General features: G+C 44.4%; 2 protein-coding genes and 1 long non-coding RNA gene across 5 annotated transcripts in view; 1 reads left to right on the top strand and 2 right to left on the bottom strand.

Annotated features, from left to right (window-relative positions):
- Nucleotides 1–15,803, top strand: part of LOC107326595 (uncharacterized) — a 33,875-nt gene extending 18,072 nt beyond the window's left edge. Inside the window, exon 4 of the long non-coding RNA XR_015798053.1 lies at nucleotides 15,443–15,803. This is a non-coding gene — a long non-coding RNA (uncharacterized LOC107326595). The remainder of the gene's footprint in view (nucleotides 1–15,442) is intronic.
- LOC103061420 (zinc finger protein 213-like) lies at nucleotides 267–7,600 on the bottom strand. 3 transcript variants are annotated; one of them, XM_088151452.1, is made up of 5 exons: nucleotides 6,754–7,600; nucleotides 6,369–6,516; nucleotides 6,138–6,217; nucleotides 5,346–5,472; nucleotides 267–3,261 (listed from the first exon to the last, which is right to left on the bottom strand). In XM_088151452.1, exons 1-5 carry the CDS (start codon nucleotides 7,192–7,194, stop codon nucleotides 3,182–3,184), a joined length of 876 nt encoding a protein of 291 aa, XP_088007578.1. In that variant the 5' UTR covers nucleotides 7,195–7,600; the 3' UTR covers nucleotides 267–3,181. The 3 variants fall into 3 exon arrangements, with proteins under 3 accessions (XP_088007578.1, XP_088007579.1, XP_088007577.1); XM_088151453.1 differs by lacking the exon at nucleotides 267–3,261 and adding an exon at nucleotides 4,644–4,684 and having other exon boundaries at nucleotides 6,754–7,569; XM_088151451.1 differs by lacking the exon at nucleotides 267–3,261 and having other exon boundaries at nucleotides 5,221–5,472; nucleotides 6,754–7,570.
- On the bottom strand, nucleotides 3,254–4,650 carry LOC148214478 (uncharacterized). The gene is given in 1 exon segment (XM_088151433.1): nucleotides 3,254–4,650. A coding segment is annotated over 1 exon segment (1,356 nt). The 3' UTR covers nucleotides 3,254–3,294.
- Nucleotides 15,804–21,515: the final 5,712 nt, after the last annotated feature.

Here is a 21,515-nt window from a genome sequence, read left to right on the forward strand (position 1 = left end):
ATGATGCAAAACAATAGAGGAGGGCAAGTTCACCTACAAAATGACCACTGATTTTCTTCTTCCAAAATAGTGAGCTGTTAGTGGTTCTATGTTTAGGTGGTACAAATAATTTCTGATATTACATTTGACAGTCAATAAAACACAATGGGATAAGAGGACAGTTAGTGTTGGAGCTGTGTTTCCTATTCTATTTATTTATTTATTACATTGTGAAACATACAAACATACATAATACATTGTATTATTTTGACACAGTGGTATTTGTACAGAATTGACTAAAGATTATTAACACTCAAATGTTTTGATAATTTAGACCATTGATGATAAAAAGAGAGAGATTATATCACTATTAATTATGATTTAAAATGTCAAGGTTAATGAGCATAAGATTATTTAGGTTTTTCATCCAAAATCAAATATAGCATTAAAAAATCCATTGCAGCATCAGTGTATTTGTTGTACAATAAAGGCATCTCCACTGTATTGTTACTTAATATTATTTATGTTGGAAAAAAAAAAGAGGAAAGGATAAACAAAGCACATATGAGAAGGATTAAAATACAAAGGAAAAAGGGGAAAATAAGAGAAAGGATATTTGGTTTCTAACTTCTTCCTTTTTGAGCTTCTGCTAATTTACAATATTTATAAACATTTGCCCCCCACCAGAAGCCAAACTATAAATGTTTGTATTTGTTGTGCTGTGTGATATATTGTATACATTGGAACCTTTCTTGCTTAAATATGGTTAAACTTCCATTGGGAATATATATTGTTAATTTTGCCATTGCTGCATACTGTCAAAGTTTAAGTTCCCAGTCAGATATTGTTGGAATTGTATCTTTCTTCCTGTACTGGGCAAAATTTACTCTCACGACTGTGAGCATGTATCTTTCATTAAACAGCAGCCCTTGGGGAGATGATCGACCTCAAGAGACTATCTAGGAAGCAGATTTAAGTCAGGTTTAACTAATCAATGGACTTTTCTGTACTTGTACCTAACCATGGTAAAAACAAGCCCTGGCAACCTGTTTGTTCTGGGTTCCCATGTCATTGCTTTCATCTTCCCCCAGCCTATGAGCAAGGCAGGTTTCACTTGTCTCTTGATGGAGCCATGCTAAGATCATGTCCACCCCCTTATTCAAACCCATCCAAAGGCAGCCTGAAGATGAACTCTGCTAGGCTTGCCATCCTTTAATTTGCTGAAAGTCATCCAAAGTCCAGTGACAGCCAGTTTCACATCAGCCTCATTTTCTACCACTTAAGGAAAGGCAGGTAGCATCAAATCAGCAGTGGGAAAAGGCCCTGAGACAGTGTAAGAGTAAAGTAGGTAGGATGACAAATCAGAAGAAAATGAAAGTGACCTCAGAAGCCCTTATGAAAAAAATTATCATTGTGTAAGCAAGTACAGATTTTTGTACCTCAGAACAGAAGCTATTTTTCTATTGTGCTAATTCTTGTTATTGTTCAATAGCTCTGTTTTTTAACCAAAGAAAGAGAAAATATGTGCTTTTGATTGTTTAATGTATTTATGGATAAATAGCTAACAAATATGAGGGTGTTCTTTTTGGCTATGTGAGGATACCCCAAAAGCCCTGCTCTGCTGCCTGATCCTGGGGGTGGGGGCTGTTCCTGGGAGGAATGAGCAAAGAACAGCAGGCATATAATCCCAGCGGGGTCAGCCAAGGGGTGAGGGTCATCCTGCTGCCTAGTTAAAGCAAGCAAGCACCTATATTGGGCAGCAGTGATACAGGAAGATGCTGGAGGTGGATTATCATTTTTGTGACAATGGCAAAGGCGTCATTTCATACTGCGTGAAAGAAGACAGTGGTAAACTGCTCCTGTATTTTACTAAGAAAGCACATGGGTAGACAATATAAAGGGACTGATAATATAGTGTCAGATGATGGGCCCTTCAGGTGGGATGACACTCAACATGATACGGAGGAAGAGCTGAGGACCTTTCCAAGTGCTAATAGTATTTATGACATAGCTAGAGTAAAGCCTTTGGGATGTTCCAGTGGGGTTTCAGGTGTGGGTATGGGACCAAACAGCATTGATTACACTTGTGGATGACCTGTAGGGGGCAGTATGGGGGTGGTGCAGCCACCCTCGCTCTCCTTGCTCTCTCAGAGGTTTTCAATACTATCAATCAATGTATTCTTCTGGACAGGTTGGGAGTGGGGCCACTGTGCTGTGGTGGTTCTCTTCGTTCCTCCATGACCACTTCCAGTCGGTGTTGATAGGAGGGGAGAGGTCTCATCTAAGACTCTTCCTTTGTGATGCTCCTCAGGGCTCTGTTCCTCCCCATGCTCTTATTAACATTTATATGAAGCCTGTGGATGGTTATCCACTGGCATGGGGCTAGGTATCATCAGTATGGTGATGATACTCAATGATGCATCTCTACCCTGGGCTAACCAAGTGGTAATAAGACTCAAAATACCAAAACAAATATATGAAGGAAGAATGAACAGGTCAGGAAGGAGGGGGAAAAGAGGGATTCCTTGAAAAGAGACACAGAGAGATCACCACCAAGTATGGGAGTATGCACATGAACCAGCAGCAGGAAAAGCAACCATTATAAGAGGAACGCAACTGGCTCAAGGAGAAGCGGAAACAAAGCTACATCACCTGAAGTTCAATGTTACAAATTTCAAGAGTCTTCTAACCTTAGGGATGGAAGAGAAAAAAAAAAACCCACAAAAAATCAGGAAGAGAACTTTCGCTCTCAGTGAAGAATAAACAACACAGAAGGAGAAAAAAAGAATAATAATAATTTTTAAAAAGCAAAAAGGAACTCCAAACTTGCAGGAACCCTTTTTTAAAAAACCCTAGCCAGGAATGGAACAAGTTTGCCGTATTGTGGGAAGCCTAAACTTATTAAATGACTTTGGTTATTTTGAAGATATTTGCATCCATATAAAAACAGTGTTGAATGAAGTTTTGCAACACTATCTCCGAAGCCTCTCACTTTGTCATCCATGACACTAATAAAAATAATACATCACCAGGGCCAAAAATGCATTCCGCAGCACCCCTGAAAACCTCCTCCATGGGAAGCAACCACTGCTAAACAACCTTTAGAACTGGTTTATACATGATGGACGCATGAAGAAACATTGACCATTGCAATAGTTCTCTAGGTACTAAGTCATAGCTGCTCCAAGGAGTTTCCTTTAAGCTACTTTAACATCCATCCACCCGATTCTTTCTCTTCTGCTTCTTCAACCTTCCCAGGCCTATTTTCTTGTCCATCACCTCCTAGAATAATATTTCTGCATATCCATGACTGTGTCAAAATTTTTGAAACTCCATGCATTTCAAAGGCTTCTCCCCCATGCAGATCCTTTCACAGAAACTAAGGAAACTGCTCATACTGAAGCCCTTTCTACACTCCATTAATTTTTATGGTTTGCCCCCCATGTGCATCTTTGTATGGCGAGTAAAACTATCCCTTCTTCTGAAAGATTTTCCACACTCCATGCATGTATATGGTTCCTCCCCTGTGTGGATCCTTTTATGATAAGTAAGACTAGTGCTAATTCTAAAGACCTTTCCACATTCCATGCATTTAAATGGTTTCTCCCCTGTGTGGATCCTTCTATGGGAAATAAGACCACCACTCTTACTGAAGCTCTTTCCACACTCCCTACACTGATATGGCTTCTCTCCTGTGTGGATCCTTTTATGGGAAGTAAGTTCACCCCTCATTCTAAAGCTCTTTCCACACTCCATGCACTTATGTGGTTTCTCACCAGTGTGGATCCTTTTATGGAAAGTAAGACCACGCCTCATCCTAAAGCTCTTTCCACACTCCATGCATTTAAATGGTTTCTCCCCTGTGTGGATCCTTTTATGGAAAGTAAGATCACGTCTCATTCTAAAGCTCTTTCCACACTCCATGCATTTAAATGGTTTTTCTCCTGTGTGAATCCTTTTATGGGAAATAAAATCATTCCTAATTCTAAAGCTCTTTCCACACTCCATACATTTATATGGTTTCTCCCCTGTGTGGATCCTTTTATGGGAAGTAAGATCACTCCTAATTCTAAAGCTCTTTCCACACTCCATGCATTTATATGGTTTCTCCCCGGTATGGATCCTGCTATGATAAGTAAGTTGGCTGATCTGAGTAAAGCTCTTTCTACACTCCATGCATTTATATGGTTTCTCCCCTGTGTGGATCCTTTTGTGGGAAGTAAGGGAACTGCTCATAGTGAAGCTTTTTCCACACTTCATACATTTATATGGTTTCTCCTTTGTGTGGAGCCTTTTATGAGAAGTAAGCTCGCTGCTCGTTCTGAAGCTCTTTCCACACTCCATGCATCGATATGGCTTCTCCCCCGTGTGGAGCCTTTTATGAGAAGAAAGTGCACTGCTCGTTCTGAAGCTTTTTCCACACTCCATGCATCGATATGGCTTCTCACCCGTGTGGAGCCTTTTATGAGAAGTAAGTTCACTGCTCGTTCTTAAGCTTTTTCCACACTCCATGCATTGATACGGTTTCTCACCCGTGTGGATCCTTTTATGGTAAGTAAGGCGATAATTTCTCTGGAAGGACTTGCCACATTCCATGCATTTATATGGTTTTTCCCCTGTGTGGATTGTTTTATGGGAACTGTTTTTATTGAAAATCTTTCTGCATTCCATGCATTCTTTCAGACTTGCAAGATCAATGTCAGCCCTTCAAGGTAGTCCAGAGAGGAAACCAAAACCATGAGTACTAATACTACCTTTATTGTAAGATTACAGTAACAGACTCTTGCAAGTTTGAAAGCATTTCCCCCCTCCCTTGCCTTTTCTTTCCAGAACACTAGGGAGAGTCCCTTCTGAGATGCTTTCTCCATCCCCATTCCTGCTGCGGCCTGAGACATCTCTTATCTGGCCATTGCCCAGGCTGCAGCTCTTCCTCCTGTCTCCCAAGGTGATTCTCACAGCCCATTACACTGCTTGGAGCCCCTTGTTGGCTATATGAGAAGTTTGTTATTACTGGATGGATTCACCATCTTGCTTATTTTCAAAATGCTCTATTTTTTATTGTGTATTGGTTGTTCTGCTTTGATGCTATGAGAACCCAGAATTGATTCGACTATGTGCTGTCAAATCAAACAAACGAACATGCAAAAAAATATTATTAGAGATTTGGAGGCCACCTGATCCAAGAACAACTCTGGGCGGTTTACAGTTAAAAAATAGAAAAACAATAACAGAAAAACTGAATCAGATATTAGCCAGTCTTGCCTTTCCTAGGGCTCTAGGAAAGGAACTCTCAATATTTCTTGGAAAAAAACTAGAGAATCTGAATATTTCTAATACAAATAGTGTGCCCTGACAGGAGCTCTTACCCAAAGAGGCCATGTTCCTTGAGTTCTCCAGCATGACTTCCCCATGCAGGGCCTTTTGGTAGCAATCCAGCAGCGCCCACTCCCCTTCAGTGAAATACACGGCCACCTCCTCAAAGGTTACGGGGCACTAAAAAAGAAAGAAAATGTTCTCGATAAACGGGCCCTGGAGGACCTGATTTAATTCATCAATTCAAAGGCAGACCCGTGCATTGAAGTAAATGAGCATTTCCTCCACGTGATTCATAACTGCAAAAGAAAACGGACAGACGTAGCCTTTCACCACAAATTCTGATTAATTTTGCTGTTTCTGCCAAGCCTTCAGTACTAGCACCCACAATCTGGATTCTTTGCTCTTTTTGTGGCTCCAACCTTCCCTCAGTGGTGGGGGTGGGGCATAGTTTCCTAAAAAGGTACTTATCAGATGTTACAGCTGATGCACTCAATGTTGCCTACGTTCAACACCTACGTGAAGAAGTTGGGAGGGGTGCTACAGGGAGAAATTCACACACTGCATGCAACTCTGAATGAGCTTCCCATCAGATTCTAGGGAAGCCTCTCACACTCTGATCCACAAGATGAATGAGAGCAAATCAAATGAAGCTGACTGAGATACTGCTACTAAATGTTCCCTGAATGAATTACATTCCCTGTTTTTTATTAATAAAGGAAAAATCCCCCCAGTGTTACTCAAAGTCTGGAATAAGGCTTCTACCTACTTTGGAAGGAGCAGCTTCTTGTATAAATCAGATATAATTGGGGGGGAGGGAGAGAGGGGAGGAATACTCCCCTTACCTTACTTAGAGGCACAGCTGTTGTTTGTGCTCCATCACAAAGAGATGTTTCTTCAACTACCAAGGACATCACCCTATTCGCTTTGAGGGAGATAAAAGACATTATTAAAGCATCAGCACTCAACGGCGCAGTGAAATTATTCGTAAAGACATTCTTACGCTTTTATTTAAATAAAGGATCATCAACAAAAATCATTGTGAATTTCAGCAATCAGAAGGAGCAATTCTTCACCTGTTGAAGAATCCTGACTTGGATTGCCCTGGGAGATCCCCACACAGAATGGCTGCTGAGAGACACTGAACAAATCTCCTCTGGCCTTGGGACACTGAACACATCTCCTCTGGCCTTGACTGGTCACATCCAAGATGGGCCCCTTCACCTGAAACACCAGCCAGGAGCAAAGAAAAAGCAGAGTTAGAGGACAGCACACAATAAGGACTGAAATCTCACCTCCAGATGGCCATGAAAGGAACCGGAACAAAGCCTGTGCTTCTCAGACTCCTGGTCAATTATCTGGACCAAGCCATGGAATGATTTCCAGGAGGGGAAGATAAATTATATTTAAGATTCCAAGAATATTTATCATCTCACTATCATCTCTGGGAAATTCTCTCACCTGCAGCTCTGCCTCCCTCCTCTCCTCCGCCTGACTCAGGAGGAAGCCTTCCGCCAGGGACACTGCCTGGGAACTGGTCTCCGCTCCACATTCTCGAATCCAGCTCTCCATCTCTGGGGGCAGGATGGTCAGGAACTGCTCCAGGACCACCAGGTCCAGCATCTGAGCTTTTGTGTTCTCTTCGGGCCTCAGCCACTGACAGCAAAGGCGGTGGTGGAAGCTGCTAAGTTCTCGGGGTCCCCCCTCGTAGCACAACTCCCTCAGTGGGTGGTTTTGCATGTGCAGACTGGCTCTTTCCTGGAAATTCCCACCAGTGCCAGCCAGGATGACATGGGGGCCCTTCCCTTCCCCTGCTGGGTTTTGGGAGACCATCTTTCCTCTCTGCTCTAATGAGCTCCCAACAGCCCCAAAGTACCTCCTAGCTTTGAAAGCAACTTGCATCCATGGGGCACGATTGTCTTCAGGATGGGCTCTTTCCGTCCTTACATAAGTGCAACTTTAGCTGCCAAAGAAAATGCTTTCCGCTCCCAATTGGAGATGGAAGGGCAAAAAAGTCAGAAGGAGCACAGCAGTCCAGAGCACTGATACAATGGTCTCTGTGGGATTTCTTTGTTTCCCTGCATTTTGTGCTGGACTTAGTTTTTGGAAGAGATTCTGGGGTCAGGGGCCCTTTCAGATGGGGTGCAGCTGCGCCTGTTTCTCCCAGGGAAAATAATTTCCTGCGCTGCTGTAGCCTCAGTGAAGAAAGGGTCCTGCTAGAGCTGCATGAAGGAAGCAGGCAATCTCCCTTCCTGCTCCGCTTGTAAAGATCTCCCTCCTGTCCCCGGAAGAACTCCTGGCAAAGGGATTTCACGTATGCCCACTTCCACATTGAAGCTAGATGCCGCCAGGATGACGAAAGCGCCCTCTATTGGAATCTGCCCGCAATGCCTGTACAACCCGCATTTGGGTTGTTGGGGACAAAATAACACCCGGGCATTTGGGGAGTGCAAACCCTCCTCTTGGGGTGGGAGAAAGCCTCTCCTGAGCTGTTTCCTAGCTTTTGGGAAGGGTCTCTAGGGGGCTCCTGGCCTGCTCCAGAGATCCAAAAACATTGCCTGCAGAAGGCAGCAGTTTGCTTCTTCTCTGACAAGTGGAGAGCATTACCAGATCTCTGAATGGGGAAAGGAGGACACGGACAATTGGAAAGGAGGACAAATGGGCGGAAAAAGGAGGGCACACTGTTTAACTTTCTTGGCTTCTGCCACAAGAATTGCTGTGAAAAACTGCCCCAGAAAATGTTTTTAGGCCTACATGCATATGAAATTACTTTTTCCAGTATCAGAAAGACTGGTTTTTCAATTGGAATAGTTTTCCAATAAATCTTCATGTTGAAGAACACATGTGGTTTCTCCCTTGTGTGGATGCTTTTATGGCAAGTAAGATCACAGCTCATTCTAAAATGCTTTCCACACACCATGCATTGATATTGATATCAGCAAAAGTGGAGCTAATTAATAAAAATTGAAATTAAACTGAGGACATAAATTATTAGACCTACACTCCTCACTTTGACATGCAGACTTGCATTCCACAACAGTCATCCTCACTTTGACATGCAATAAATTATTAGACTCGCATTCCACACCAAAATGGATCATTAATCTCTGTTTTATGTCTGCTAATTGACCAGAAGGGGAAGATGTTGATTAGATAGGTAAATAGCCGTAAACAGCTGTCAAGCCCAGGGGGAATTCAGAGGAGAGACAGAAGAGAGAAAGCAGATGTGAAAGATTCATGGATGTGGGCACCTATAGCTTGGAAAGGTGTAATGGTATTTTGGGATAAGTGCACATGCTCAACTGTGTGACCAATCATGTACTCTCTGGTGGTGTATACTTTATACTTTGAAAAGTATAAAAGATACATGTTTCCTTTGTTCGGGGCTCTCTTCTTGGGAAGGTCCTCAATTACTAAGGTGCCTTAATAAATGAGTAAATGAGTTTCTCGAGTCCAGTCTTTCATTGGGTTAAAGGACTGGGCTGAAACCACGGTTTTGTGGACAACAATATGATTCTCTCCACTGTGGATCCTTTCATGGAAAATAAGATGACCAAAAACAAAGAAAATCCTATCAGAATAAGGGAGGAACAAGGATCAATCCATGCAAGTTGTGTGTTTTTTCTTTTTGTCATCACCAGTAAGTTCTCTACTTATATTTCGATGAGATTAAGGTCACATTTTCATTTTTTGTCCCAGGTGATTGTTTTCGGTAGAACATATCCTATATTTTGTAATATTCAAAGGCATCTTTTTGTTCCTAAGATAAAAATGTGAGTTCAGTTCCCATTAGACCACGTAATGACAAGTTAGGAGAGATTAACAGAACTGAAGCAAGGCTAGGCAAAAGATCAGTCTGTGAATTGTAGAAAATATTAGGGTATGCCATGAAATGTTTTCTGCACACTTGCTATAGCTGCAGGGATGTTGGAAAGACAAGAACTAGTGTGGTGTAGCAGTTAAAGTGTTGGACAAGGAGTGGGGAGACCCAGATTCTAGACTGCTCCCAACTCCCATGGTGACTTTGGCCCAGTTGCTTTCGCTCAGCCCAACTTTGTTGCCACTGTGGAAATAAATAGGAGAAATAAATAGGAGAAACTTTGTGCACTGCCTTGAATTCCTTTATAAATCAATCAAGTATGTATTGTATTGTCGAAGGCTTTCACGGCCAGCATACGATGGCTGGTGTGGGTCTTCTGGGCTGTGTGGCCGTGGTCTTGAAGTTTTGTTTCCTAACGTTTCGCCAGCACTTGTGAACAGCATCTTCAGAGTGCAGGAGCACAGACAGGAGCAGTTCTCTCTGTGCCCAGGGTGATGTGACCCTTTTTGTGGGTATTTATAGAGATCTGAGGGGGGGGAGGGGGGATTGGGGGTGTGTGGGTGGGGTTGGGTTACTGAGTGGCTGCTTGTTTTGGTGTCAGAATCTGTGTGTATCTTCCTGGGGATTAGGCAGGGTTTTTTCTTCTATTGAGTTGTTAACGAGGGGCTGCTGGGGGTGATTAGCAAGTTCATTGTGTGAACTGTTCACATGTCCTGGTGGTTGAGCTGAGTTCGTTGACCTTTTGCAGGCTGTATTTTTCAGGATTGGTAGCCAGGTTTTGTTGATTTTTAGACTCTCCTCTTTTTATTGAAACTGTGCTGGTGTTTGTGAATCTCAATGGCTTCCCGGTATAGCCTGGTATAGTGGCTGTTGGTGTTGTCCAGTATCTCTGTGTTTTCAAATAGGATTTTGTGTCCAGTGTGCTTGAGAGCATGTTCAACTACTGCAGATTTTTCTGGTTGCTGTAGTCTGCAGTGCCTTTCGTGTTCTTTTATCCTGGTATGGATGCTGCGTTTTGTGGTCCCGATGTATACTTGCCCGCAACTGCATGGTATGCGGTATACTCCTGCGGCGATGAGGGGATCCCTTTTGTCTTTTGCTGATTTTAGCACTTCTTGTACTTTTCTGGTGGGTCTGAAGATTGTTTGGAAATTGTGTTTTTCCATCAGTTTTCCCATGCGGTCTGTGACCCCTTTGATATAGGGCAGAAATACTTTGTTGGTGGGTGGCTGTTTTTCTTCTTCAGTCACATGTTGCTTTCTTGGTTTGATGGCTCTTTTTATTTCATTCTTGGAGTAGCCATTTGCTTGTAGGACCCAATTAAGGTGGTTAAGTTCAGAGTTTAGGAATTGGGTTTCGCAGATCCGATTGGCACGATCCATGCGGGTTTTGATAATGCCTCTTTTCTGACGTGGGTGGTGGTTGGAGTTTTTGTGTAGGTACCGGTCTGTGTGGGTGGGTTTTCTGTAGACTTTGTGTCCTAATTTGAGGTCTGGTTTGCGTATGACCAACGTGTCTAGAAATGGAAGTTGGCCGTCCACTTCTTTTTCCATGGTGAATTGTATATTGGGGTGGACGCTGTTTAGGTGGTTCAGGAACTTCTCTAGGTCTTCTTCATCCTGACTCCAAATTGCGAAGGTGTCATCCACAAATTGGAACTAGACTGTTGGGGTAATGGGTGTGGTTTCTAAAGCCCGTTTTTCAAAATGTTCCATGTAGAAATTTGCTACGACTGGGCTCAGGGGGCTTCCCATGGCGACACTGTCCATCTGTTCATAGTACTCATTATCCCATAGGAAGTAACTGGTTGCTAGGCAGTGCTGAAATAAGGCTGTGATGTCTTCTGGGAAGATCTGTTTGATGAGTGCCAGGCTGTCCCTCACTGGTACCTTGGTGAACAGGGAGACCACGTCAAAGCTGACCAGTTTGTCTGTGGGGTTGAGTTTCAGGATGCTGATTTTGTTGATGAAATGTCCTGAGTCTCTGATGTGGGCTGGAGTCTGCCCAATGTGGGTCTGTAGAAGGGTGGCCAGATGTTTGGATAATTCATATGTCGGGGAGCCAATGGCGCTTACAATGGGTCTGAGTGGGATCGAGTCTTTGTGGATTTTGGGGAGTCCGTATAGTCTGGGTGTAAGGGCTTCTGTCTTGCATATGCGTTGAAGTACATTGGAGTGAAGGGAGGAGCTCCTCGTCAGGGTGTTGGTTTGTTTCATGATTTTGCTGGTCGGATCCCGTTTTAGTTTTCTGTATGTGGTGGGGTCTAGTAGTTCTCTAACTTTGTCTTTGTATTCATCTGTTTTCATAATTACCGTGGCGTTGCCCTTGTCAGCCGGCAGGATGATGATGTCGGGGACCGAATTGAGGGTTTCTATGGCATTTCTCTCTTTCCTCGTTATGTTGCTGGTGGGGGGCTTTGCTCTCCGTAGGATCCTTGCTATTTCACCCCTTATTTCCTCTGCTTCCTCTTCAGGATGGTGGCGGATGGCTGATTCCACAATGGCGATGATATCTTCCACAGGAATTCTGGGGGGTGTGATTGCGAAGTTTCCTCCCTTGGCTAGGATGGCGGTTTCTTCTGGTGCGAGTTGGCGTTCTGTCAAATTGATGACAATGCGGGCGGGATCCAGCACCGGTTTTGGTTGACTGTTTTGGCATTTGTTAAACTTTTGCTTTTGCCTGGTTGTGTGGTCAATAATATCCTTTTCCATTTTCCTGTAGGTTAGGGTGTCAATCTTGTCCCAGTCCTGGCTTCTCATTTTCTGACTGATGCTGATGTGTGTGTCAAATAGTTCTTTGTCTGTGATGGCAAGCTTTCTGCGGGTTGTGTGTATTCTCTCACGTAGGAGGGCTTGTTCAAGTCGGTCGTAAATGCGGTTAGCTTGTGGAGATTTGAGAGTCCTTTTCATTCTGAGAAAAGCTGGGATGGTCCCAGTGTCTCTGCATCGTAGTAGGAAGGTTAAGGAGCATAGTAGGTATGCTTTTTTGTTCCAGAGTGTTCCTAGTCTCCGTGTCTGTTGGAACAATCCTGAAAAATACAGCCTGCAAAAGGTCAACGAACTCAGCTCAACCACCAGGACATGTGAACAGTTCACACAATGAACTTGCTAATCACCCCCAGCAGCCCCTCGTTAACAACTCAATAGAAGAAAAAACCCTGCCTAATCCCCAGGAAGATACACACAGATTCTGACACCAAAACAAGCAGCCACTCAGTAACCCAACCCCACCCACACACCCCCAATCCCCCCCTTTCCCCCCTTCAGATCTCTATAAATACCCACAAAAAGGGTCACATCACCTTGGGGACAGAGAGAACTGCTCCTGTCTGTGCTCCTGCACTCTGAAGATGCCGGTCACAGGTGCTGGCGAAACGTTAGGAAACAAAACTTCAAGACCACGGCCACACAGCCCAGAAGACCCACACCAGCCAAGTATTTATTAATTATCTTTTGGGGGAAGTTTGTTGAGAATGTGGTAGGCCTATAGCTTCTGTAATAAGAGGAAAAAAAGTGCCCTCCGAGTTGAAACAGCCTTTCCTCAGAGATATTTCAGTTGTGAGGTAATGGCGGGGTGTGTGTGTGAACAGTGACTGGCCAATTAGGTCTCCTTGCTGCTACCCCCCTTCCCTAGCAACTGGTTTCTCCCTCCACACCAGCCCTCTGGGGAACCAGGAGAGGTTAAAGGGGACACCCTTGCCCCACCTTGGGTCTGGCTAAAGACAAAAAAGGGAAACAAGAACAAAAACTTTGGCTCAGCCCAGCTGAGGTGGGTGATAGTGTCAAGAGTTTCTCATGGGAAGAAATTCATCCCGTTATCTGTACAACAATATTATGTCTAGCTTATGTAGCTCATGTAAACAAAACAAAACAACTTGTGACTTGTGTGTTGTCCGCACATTCTGCTAATTACTGCCACCTATTGGCGTGTGTATGTTAGTTACCCCGTGGGTGGGTATCGAGTGACAATATAACTGGAGCATTGTATGCCCAGCCCAGTAGTTGCAGTTACAGTTGCAGTTGTAGTAGAGCGTTAGCTACTATGTAGGTATGTAAGTTTTATAGGTTATGTTGGATGCTGAATTTATGAGAAGTGTTTTTTCCTATCTTTTGTATACAACTTGTATTTTATGAAGTTTTGCATTTTTATCAATAAACAACCAGATAGTATATATTTTCTGGCTGAGTTTCTTTGGAGAACAAGATATGCATTGCAGTTTACAAACCTATCATGCTGGTGTGTATTTTTTCCCTGGGCAAAGGGTTTCTGGGAGCACTGCTGTACTTTGCTCAACAGATAGAAGGCAACTGGTCAGTATTGAAAGAAAAAAAATCAACTTTATTTAAGGCACCAAAAGAAGATAATTTTTCACACACACAACACAGAGTTTAAATACAAAAATACCTAATGCAATTCTAATTAAACTTTCAACTTTGCCTGAGGCAACCCCCTCATCCAGCACTCCTGCCAACTCCCACAGAAAAGCCACCCAAAATTCTTCCTGCCAAAACCTTCGTTTTCTTTAATTGGCCCTCAGGGGTCAGGTGACTCCCTCTGAGCACATCAGATTGGCTTGTAATTTAAAGGCCAGCTGATTCCCCACTACAGTGGATGGAACTGAAGGGTCTCCCCTTATAGCACAACTCTCTCAAAGGGTGGTGTTGCACATGCAAAATGGCTCCTTCCTGGAATTTCCCACGATTCCTTGCCAGGATGACAATGAGGCCTTCCCATCCTGTGTTTTATGACATTTTTTTCTCCATCCTGCAAAATGCTGCTCCAAATAGCATCAAAGGATCTCCTGCATCTGCAAAGCAACCTTTTAGCTAGGACAAGAATGGAAGTTGCAGCTCCCTTAAGCCATTTTTTGGGTTTTCCTCTCTAGACAAATAGAAAGTTAACCTGGAAAGGAAGATTCTTTTAGCTCCCACTCTGAGATGGAAGAATAAAACAATTCAATATGAAACAAGACACCCTTATAAGGCATTGACACAACCATCTCATTCAAGCAGCTTTGCCCCCTTGGACCATTTCATAAAAACCTACGAAGTGAAAGTTGGAGAGTTTACAATTGTGGGCCTTTTCAGATGGGACACTGCTCTGCATTTCTCCAGAGCAGAAACTTGCTTTTACTTAGGCTTTTTTCCCTCCGGATCCCTCAGCAGTATGGAGCATCTTTCCCAGCCCACGGAACCAAGGTGTTGGAGCTGGAAATGCCCAACTGCACTCAGCCCATATTCTGAGCTGGTCCAGGGGCACTCTATGCACAAAATCAACAGGAGTCACCTTTGGCCCAAGAGTGGCCCCCTTCCAGTCTCTCTAGCTGAGAAGGAGCTTCTGTAGAGGACAAAGGGAATGGCCTTGAAGGACAGGAGGAAGCGCCACTATGAAGGCAAGTCAGATAAGCAGAATTTTAGCCTGGGTAAGGAAAATAACTTGAGAAAACATCTTAGACAAGCCCCTCTGACTGTTGCCTTCATAGTGTCTCTTCCTCCTGTCCTTCAGGGCCATTACTTATACCCTCTACAGGTTCCCAACTGCCTGAGACCCTGAGGAAGCTGAGGATTTGTGTCTGCATGAGTGGTTACGGGGGCCAGGGAGAGTCCACCTAAAGCTGTCTTCCTTGGATTGGGCTCTTTGTAAATTCCCTGGACCCTTTTTGTTGGAATCAGTCTGCAATTTACAGGGCACAGCTGGACCTATCCAGGCTGTACCTTTGCTGCCATCCTCACTGGCATTGCCCCACGCAGAGTGCTGTAAGGGGGCACAGGCATGGGTGCATACAGAGTGGAAATGGGGAAGTCTGAACCCCTCCAACTCCAAAGAGTCTTCAACCCCACCTCCAGCCCCATAGCTCCTAGGGTTGTGCCAGTCACCATTTTACCCTTCTCTGCCACTAACTGAGCAGAAGAGAGGGCAGGAAGATATGCTAAAGGCTGGGTGAGAATGTGGTTCATTCAACTAGGTCAGAAACCTAGAAAAAAGTGGAAAATTTGAGGGACCGCCTCTTCCCGATTATATCTACCAGTCCCATCAGGAGGGGTGTTACTGGTCGTGTCTGCTAACCCAGGAGAAGAGCCTTTTCTGCCTTGGCACCCCCCTTTGGAACATCTTTCCCCCCAAAGTGAGGCTAGCCCCATCCCTACCAACCTTCCAGAAAGCCCTTAAAACATGTTTTCCCCCCCAACAACTTTGGGGATCCCATGGGAACAGGGAGCCTGCAAGATGGTTGCATTGTGCTTAGGATGCCGTCTGTTCTCCCGCAGTCCTGTTTTATGTTTAATTCTTTAGATGTGTTTTTAATTGTCTGTTTTGTCGTATGCTGTCCAGAGTCGCGTTGAGCAAGATGGGCAGCTACGTAAATTTGCTAAACAGATCAATAAACGAAACAAAGGAGCGATTTGGAAGCGGCTGGCCTCAGCCTGCACCGGACGGGCAGCCTGGATCTCAGTCCCCAAAATAAGACAAGACGAAGCAGCGCTGATGCTTGAAGGAGCCTCCCAGGGCAGGTCTTGTTCACCACAAGCCGGCTCCGGCCTGCCCCGGAGGACAGAAAGGGAGAGAAGAGGCCCAGGCCCACTGGCCCGCGGCTGCGCCTCGGAGCCCCGACCTTCTGCCAGGGGCGCTGCCTCGAAGCTGCGTCGAGGGCCCCGCAGCGCCCCGCTCCCAGCCCTGACACGCAACGGCAAATGCGGAAGACCCCTGGGCTGGGTTTCGCTTGCAGGCGCTTCTCCTCCTGGTTAGCGAGACTGACTCCTCCGCGCAGACTTGCTCGCCCAGAAGATGCATGCGAGAATGCTGGGGCGGCGGCCCCAGGCAGGGGCTGCAACCTTCAAGGGCCGCCTTTCTCAGCACGAGGCAACTCAAATGCCTTCCAGGGAACACGGCGGCACTTTTCGCTCTTCATGGGCATCAGGGATGCTCACAGCCTCTCCGGCTGGTCCCTGCAGGGACTTCCCGCAGCCTCTTTGCACCGGGGGGGGGGCGTTCAGGGTGCAAAGTGCGGGGGACAGAGGGCAGGAGAAGACTTTGCCGGATGCACTCCCTCCCTCCCTCCCTCTGCACCTTTTCATAAGGCTCAGGGAGCAGGAGAAGCAGAGGCGGGCAAGGCGCAGAGGTGCATGCTCAGTTCCCCTTCTGAAGTTCGGAGGCTGCCAGTAGTCCGCTGCCTGCAGAGGGAGCCCCCTAGTGGTCCCTGCCTGCCACGGCAGGTCATCTTGCAAGCCATAGGAAAAAGAGATGCAATACGCTTTTGTCTTGTATGGCACCTTTTATTTCCCAAGTTCCAATAAAGCCAAATAAAGAGACTTGAGACGAGGCTTTTTAAGATAACAGATGTATATTGATCAAGACACAGCTGGGTGACTCCAATCAACACCCATTAGAAAGGAATGTTGAAGGAATCACACCTCACAAAGCAAACATCAGAGTTTTATAGACATCCATTAATGTATGCAGGTGATACATTCCCCTATATCCATACATGGGGTTTGGGGGATGGTCTAAGGAGGGGTTGAGGTGGTCCCTGAAAGTTGAATCTAAGTTTAACTTTTTTTTCCTTCTTATCTATCCTTTGGAATCCCAAACCTTTCTCTCCGGACATCGGCCTAACACCAGCCTGGTACGGAATTAATTTATGGCTACAGGCCTCTGGTTAATTGCTTTTAAGGGAGATGGGGTAGGAGAATGGTGTGCTCTTTATAAAGTAAGTTAACCCTTTAGAATAGAGTGCACTCTTACAGGTATAGTTATACATTATGTGAAACATATCTATATCTCTATAAAATATATATAGAATATAAAATTGTGTACTAAAATAATGCCCTTCAGTCTCTTTATAAAAATCCACACAGAATAACAGTCGGAGAGGGAGGGTGCAGTCAGCTAGATGGGACGCAGCTCCCCCGTTCTCCACAACGGAAACTTTTTTTTTTTTTTTTTTTTTTACTAAGGAAGCCCTTGAGCCGCAGCGGGCTCCTTTTCTCAGCTTGTTGATTTGAATTAGCGCCTTTTTCTTCAAACAGTCTGAGTCCAAGGTGAGATTATCATCACTGAGGCCTGAGAATTTCCCTCAGGAAGATACCAGAGGACAGTCTGGTCTTTCAAGCTGAGTTTACTCTGAATCCCCAAATTTGCTTCCCCCCACAAAGCTAGGCCAAAGTTGTGTCTTCATCGTACCTGCTCTTCCTCCAAACAAATAAATAACTAAATAATATACCCCTTGTGGGGCTCTTGCATGCATTCAAACATGGCTATTCCCAAAACTGAATTTTACCCCCGTTTTGTCAAATTCTTCCAGCAAGCCTGGGATGTATATTCTGCTCCCCAAAAAATCTCTGCATTATTTACAGGGAGAACAACACAGTAACCCAGACGTATGTCCTGCTGCATCCAGGGCTTCTTATTCATATCCTATAAGAGCATGTCACTCCAGGCACAAATGACATGGGTCAAATCATCACATTTGGGACAGATTAAATGGATCCAGTGTAGTTCATTAACTACAGGTAGTTCTCATTTAGCAACTGCAGTTGGAATCAGCAACTTGGTCGTTAAGTGAAACAGTTAAGTGAAACCGCAACTGTGCTTATGATCTGATTTCAACTTTGCTTTACAGACCTGTGAAGGTCATAAATGTGAGGATTGGTCACAAAGTTATTTTTTTATTACTGTCGTAACTGTAGTCACTTTACAAGGCAGTCACTAAACAAGGACTACCTGTAAATGCAAAGTAGTTGGAAAAGTCAACCACAGAAATGGTCTCCCTAAGATACTTATAATTTTTTTTTTGTTGGAAGAAATACTAACATATTCTCAATAAAAACAACACACTTAAAAAAAAAAATCCCCTATTCCCCTTTCCCTTTGGAAAAACCTATCTCCTTTCCCGTTGGGTAGGATGACTGACGTTGATTATGAGGAAAATGCAATTGCATCCCAGAAATAGAATGCATTTTGCATAAAATTATCGGGTTGAAAACAAACATTAAGCCATTGAATAAAAACTCTCCATTCAATGGAATTATCCAAACTAAAGTTTCTTGGACAAATGGCCAGTCGATCTTTCTTCTTCACTGGAGCTTTCCTTCTTGACCCTCAGCAAGATGATTTTTCTGGGTTCTTCTATTCTGGGCCAAAAAATGAGATCTTGAACTTGGTGACACTTTTTCAAGAACTTGCAAGATTGCTGTTGGATTGGGTGGTCCACAAGTGGAAGACAAGTGGAAACCAAAGGAAACATTTAGTAGTTTAGTACCATGTGAGAACCCAAATCTCTGTGTCTGTTGTGCAGAACTGCCATTTCCCTGGCTCCTTACTCATTTTTGCACTTGTATTGCAGAAAGCAGTCTGTCCATCCCCAATCTAGGTAGCCTTGGGTTCAAGCAGACATGGCTTGCAGGAAAGAGGACCTGAAAGTCCCATGGAAACTGCAGCTGAGGGTAGGAACAGCAGGGGCAGGCTCCCTTCACCCCCAAAAAGATGATATTGTCACCTCTGAATCCTTAAGCCCCCAAACTGTTTCTCTGTTCATCATTTATTTATTTCATTATCGAGATGACATCCTGCCTTTCTGCTTGTCTAACAATCAAATGACTTACAAGAACTGTTTAAAAAACACAAAGGACTAATACAATTGGGCACCAAGGGCACCAGTGAAAAATAGGACACTTGGAGGAGATGATCAGCCTCAGATGAACTCCTGAGACTATGTAGACAGAAGATAAAACTCAGGCTAAGCCAGTTTCCCTACTTACATTTAATGGTGGTATGAACATGCCCTGACAACCTTTTCTTCCTGCCATAAACCCCATTGCCTTCATCTGCCCCAGACAATGAGCAAGCCAGGTGTCCTGCAATTGACCTGCATTTTTATTTAACACCTGGAAGAGAGGCTCCTTAAACAAGCTGCTCTTCCTATTTACTCTTGCAAGTTGTGACGTAAAATATCTGCTTTAACACCAATCAATTATTTCCCTCTTTTGTTGCAGCAGGTGCCAGGGGCCTGCTAGACACTTAATCCGCATTAATATGTAACCTTCCCTTGCTGATGCCTAAACTAAGGAACTCTCGGTGCGACAAATCAAGGAAGGACTCCAGTGCTGTAAATAATTAATGGGGACAGTTTAAATAAACATGTTGTTGCTTGTTTGTCCTGGCACCTCCTTTAATGCCCTCCTGCTTCAGTATCCATCCTATGAATTCTAAATTAGCCAGCAACACAAGAACTTCTAAAAACCACAGGCTTCAGGCAAAAGAAAGTGGACATCTGTTCTCCATTCTGCAGGGCAAAGGTTGCTCTTTAGAGGGAGAAAGACCTGCCCTGAAGGGATCTCAAAAGCCAAGTTCTGCTCTGGGATGATGCCATTGCATCGGTGCACCCCAACTCTTTCCCCAAGGGGTGACTGACCAGGAAAATATGATCTAGGGAGGAATCTAGAAAATGGACAGAAGAGACGTGGCTTTTGTTGCTTTTCCTAGTTATTAAACACAAGGGCACGAAAAGCCACCCAGCTCCATATTTTGCCACCGTTCTTTCTAAAACAGCCTTGCTAGTTGCAGCTTCATAATTCCACTCTTCAGGTCCCCCAAAGAGAAAATGAAAGAGCTGGTTACAAAAAATCACAAATAAATGGCAAAATCCCTGGTAATTACAGGGCTTTTACAGTGACTTACCCATAAATATTTATAGACAGGGTCCCACTGAAATTGTACAGTCAAAAGGAAGCTTTTGTTGCACCAGTGACCCCACCAAGAACAAGGTCTCCTCGACTGTAAAAGTTCAACAGGGCTATTCCATCCTGCTGCAGATTCAGAGGGCACTTAACCCCCAGCATCTCACCTGCTGCCTGCAGAAACAGCATCAGAAGGAGAAGCAGCAGGACCATTTCTTGTCTACCTGAATTAATCTTCTGCTGCTTTTTTTTCAAGGAACAGCAGAAACAGAAAGGGAAACCTTCTTGCAAGGCTGGGAATTGTGCTAGCTTTCCCATGTCAAATGGAGACCACTGAATGCATCATATCCAAAAGAAAGAACGGGTTCATTGACATAGTCCTTGCTTGTTCCAAAAGTCATCCCAGACTTTCACTGAAATAGGTGGTCTTGGACCGTCCAACCTTTCTCTTGCAAGCCATCATCTTCTGCTGTTCTTCAGGCTGTTTATGTCCAGAATTCTCTTTGAGGAATATCCCTGGAGATCTGGCATAAGGGGAGAGAGCAAAATTTGCATCATCTCAAATTTTCAAATCATCTTCAAATTTTGTGTGGTTCCACATGGCTGGAAAAGTCCCAGGCATGGCTCCATACTTTATGATGAGTCAGTGAGGGAGACAGGAGAACTTGTCCAATCTCTTAGTATCATAGAATGGATGAGTTGGAAGGGATCTTTTAGGCCATCATGTCCAACCTCCTGCTTAGGGCAGGTATCCATGAAACCATGTCCAGCAACAGCTATCAAGGACCTCTTGTTCTAGTCAGGTTGTTCTTCAGTTAGTAGCTCTAATCACCAAGAAATTCCTCCTACTATTCAGCCTGAATCTCTTCTCTTTACTGCTTGGTCCTTGGTAATAAAGTTTTAAAAAATTGATCCAGTTGCTTACATCTTATATCAACCAAGCCAGTGCTGTCTGTAAACTACAATTAATGTGCTGCAGGAACCCAACCAACTATAGTTTATTCAGTAAACCATGGTTAACCCAACAATGGTTTAGTATGTGGGTGAGCAAAGGCAGAGTGGGGATCAAAGGCTCTGAGGAAGAGTGATGTAGGGCAAGAGAAAAGCAGTTTTTTAACCTGTAACAGGTTCAATATAAGTACCGTGACCATATTTTCTTGGAAAAAATAAAGGACAAACTTGAAAAAGGGGCAAATCTGAAAGAGGTTCAGAAGGATATATATTTTTTAATACTTCTCCACACTAACTGCATCTGCAGACAGTCGCCCAGCAGCCCTCTTCAAGGTGACCCAATTCCTTCTGCAGAAGGAAGACTTGGAGGTTTACCTGCAGGGCGATGCTGAGGAATTTGCTGATTTTCTGGAAGACAAATCACTCAGATTCATTCCCAGTTGGATGTCAGTGGGAATGCTGGTCTGGTGGAGATGCCTGGGGTAGGTTCTTGCCTGGTAATCTGGGAACAGTTTGACCCAATTGCTCCTGGGGAAGTAGACAGGGTCCTAGGGAGTGAGAGCATGGCCACCTGCACTCTAGATCCATGTCCCTCCTGGTTGGTGAAAGCTTCTTGGGAGGTGACATGTAGATGTATACTGATGGTGGTTAATCCATCTCTGGAGGAGGAGGTGGCACCCCAGCCTTTTAAAGAGGCTGTGGTTCACCCCCTTCTTAAGAAGCCATTGCTAGATCCCACCCTGATGGACAATTTTCATCCTGTCTTCCCCAAAAAAGGG

Source organism: Python bivittatus, unplaced genomic scaffold (genome assembly GCF_059951505.1).
Source record: "Python bivittatus isolate LINGU-HERP-01145 unplaced genomic scaffold, Pbiv_v1 ctg000650_np1212, whole genome shotgun sequence".
NCBI lineage: Eukaryota > Metazoa > Chordata > Lepidosauria > Squamata > Pythonidae > Python > Python bivittatus.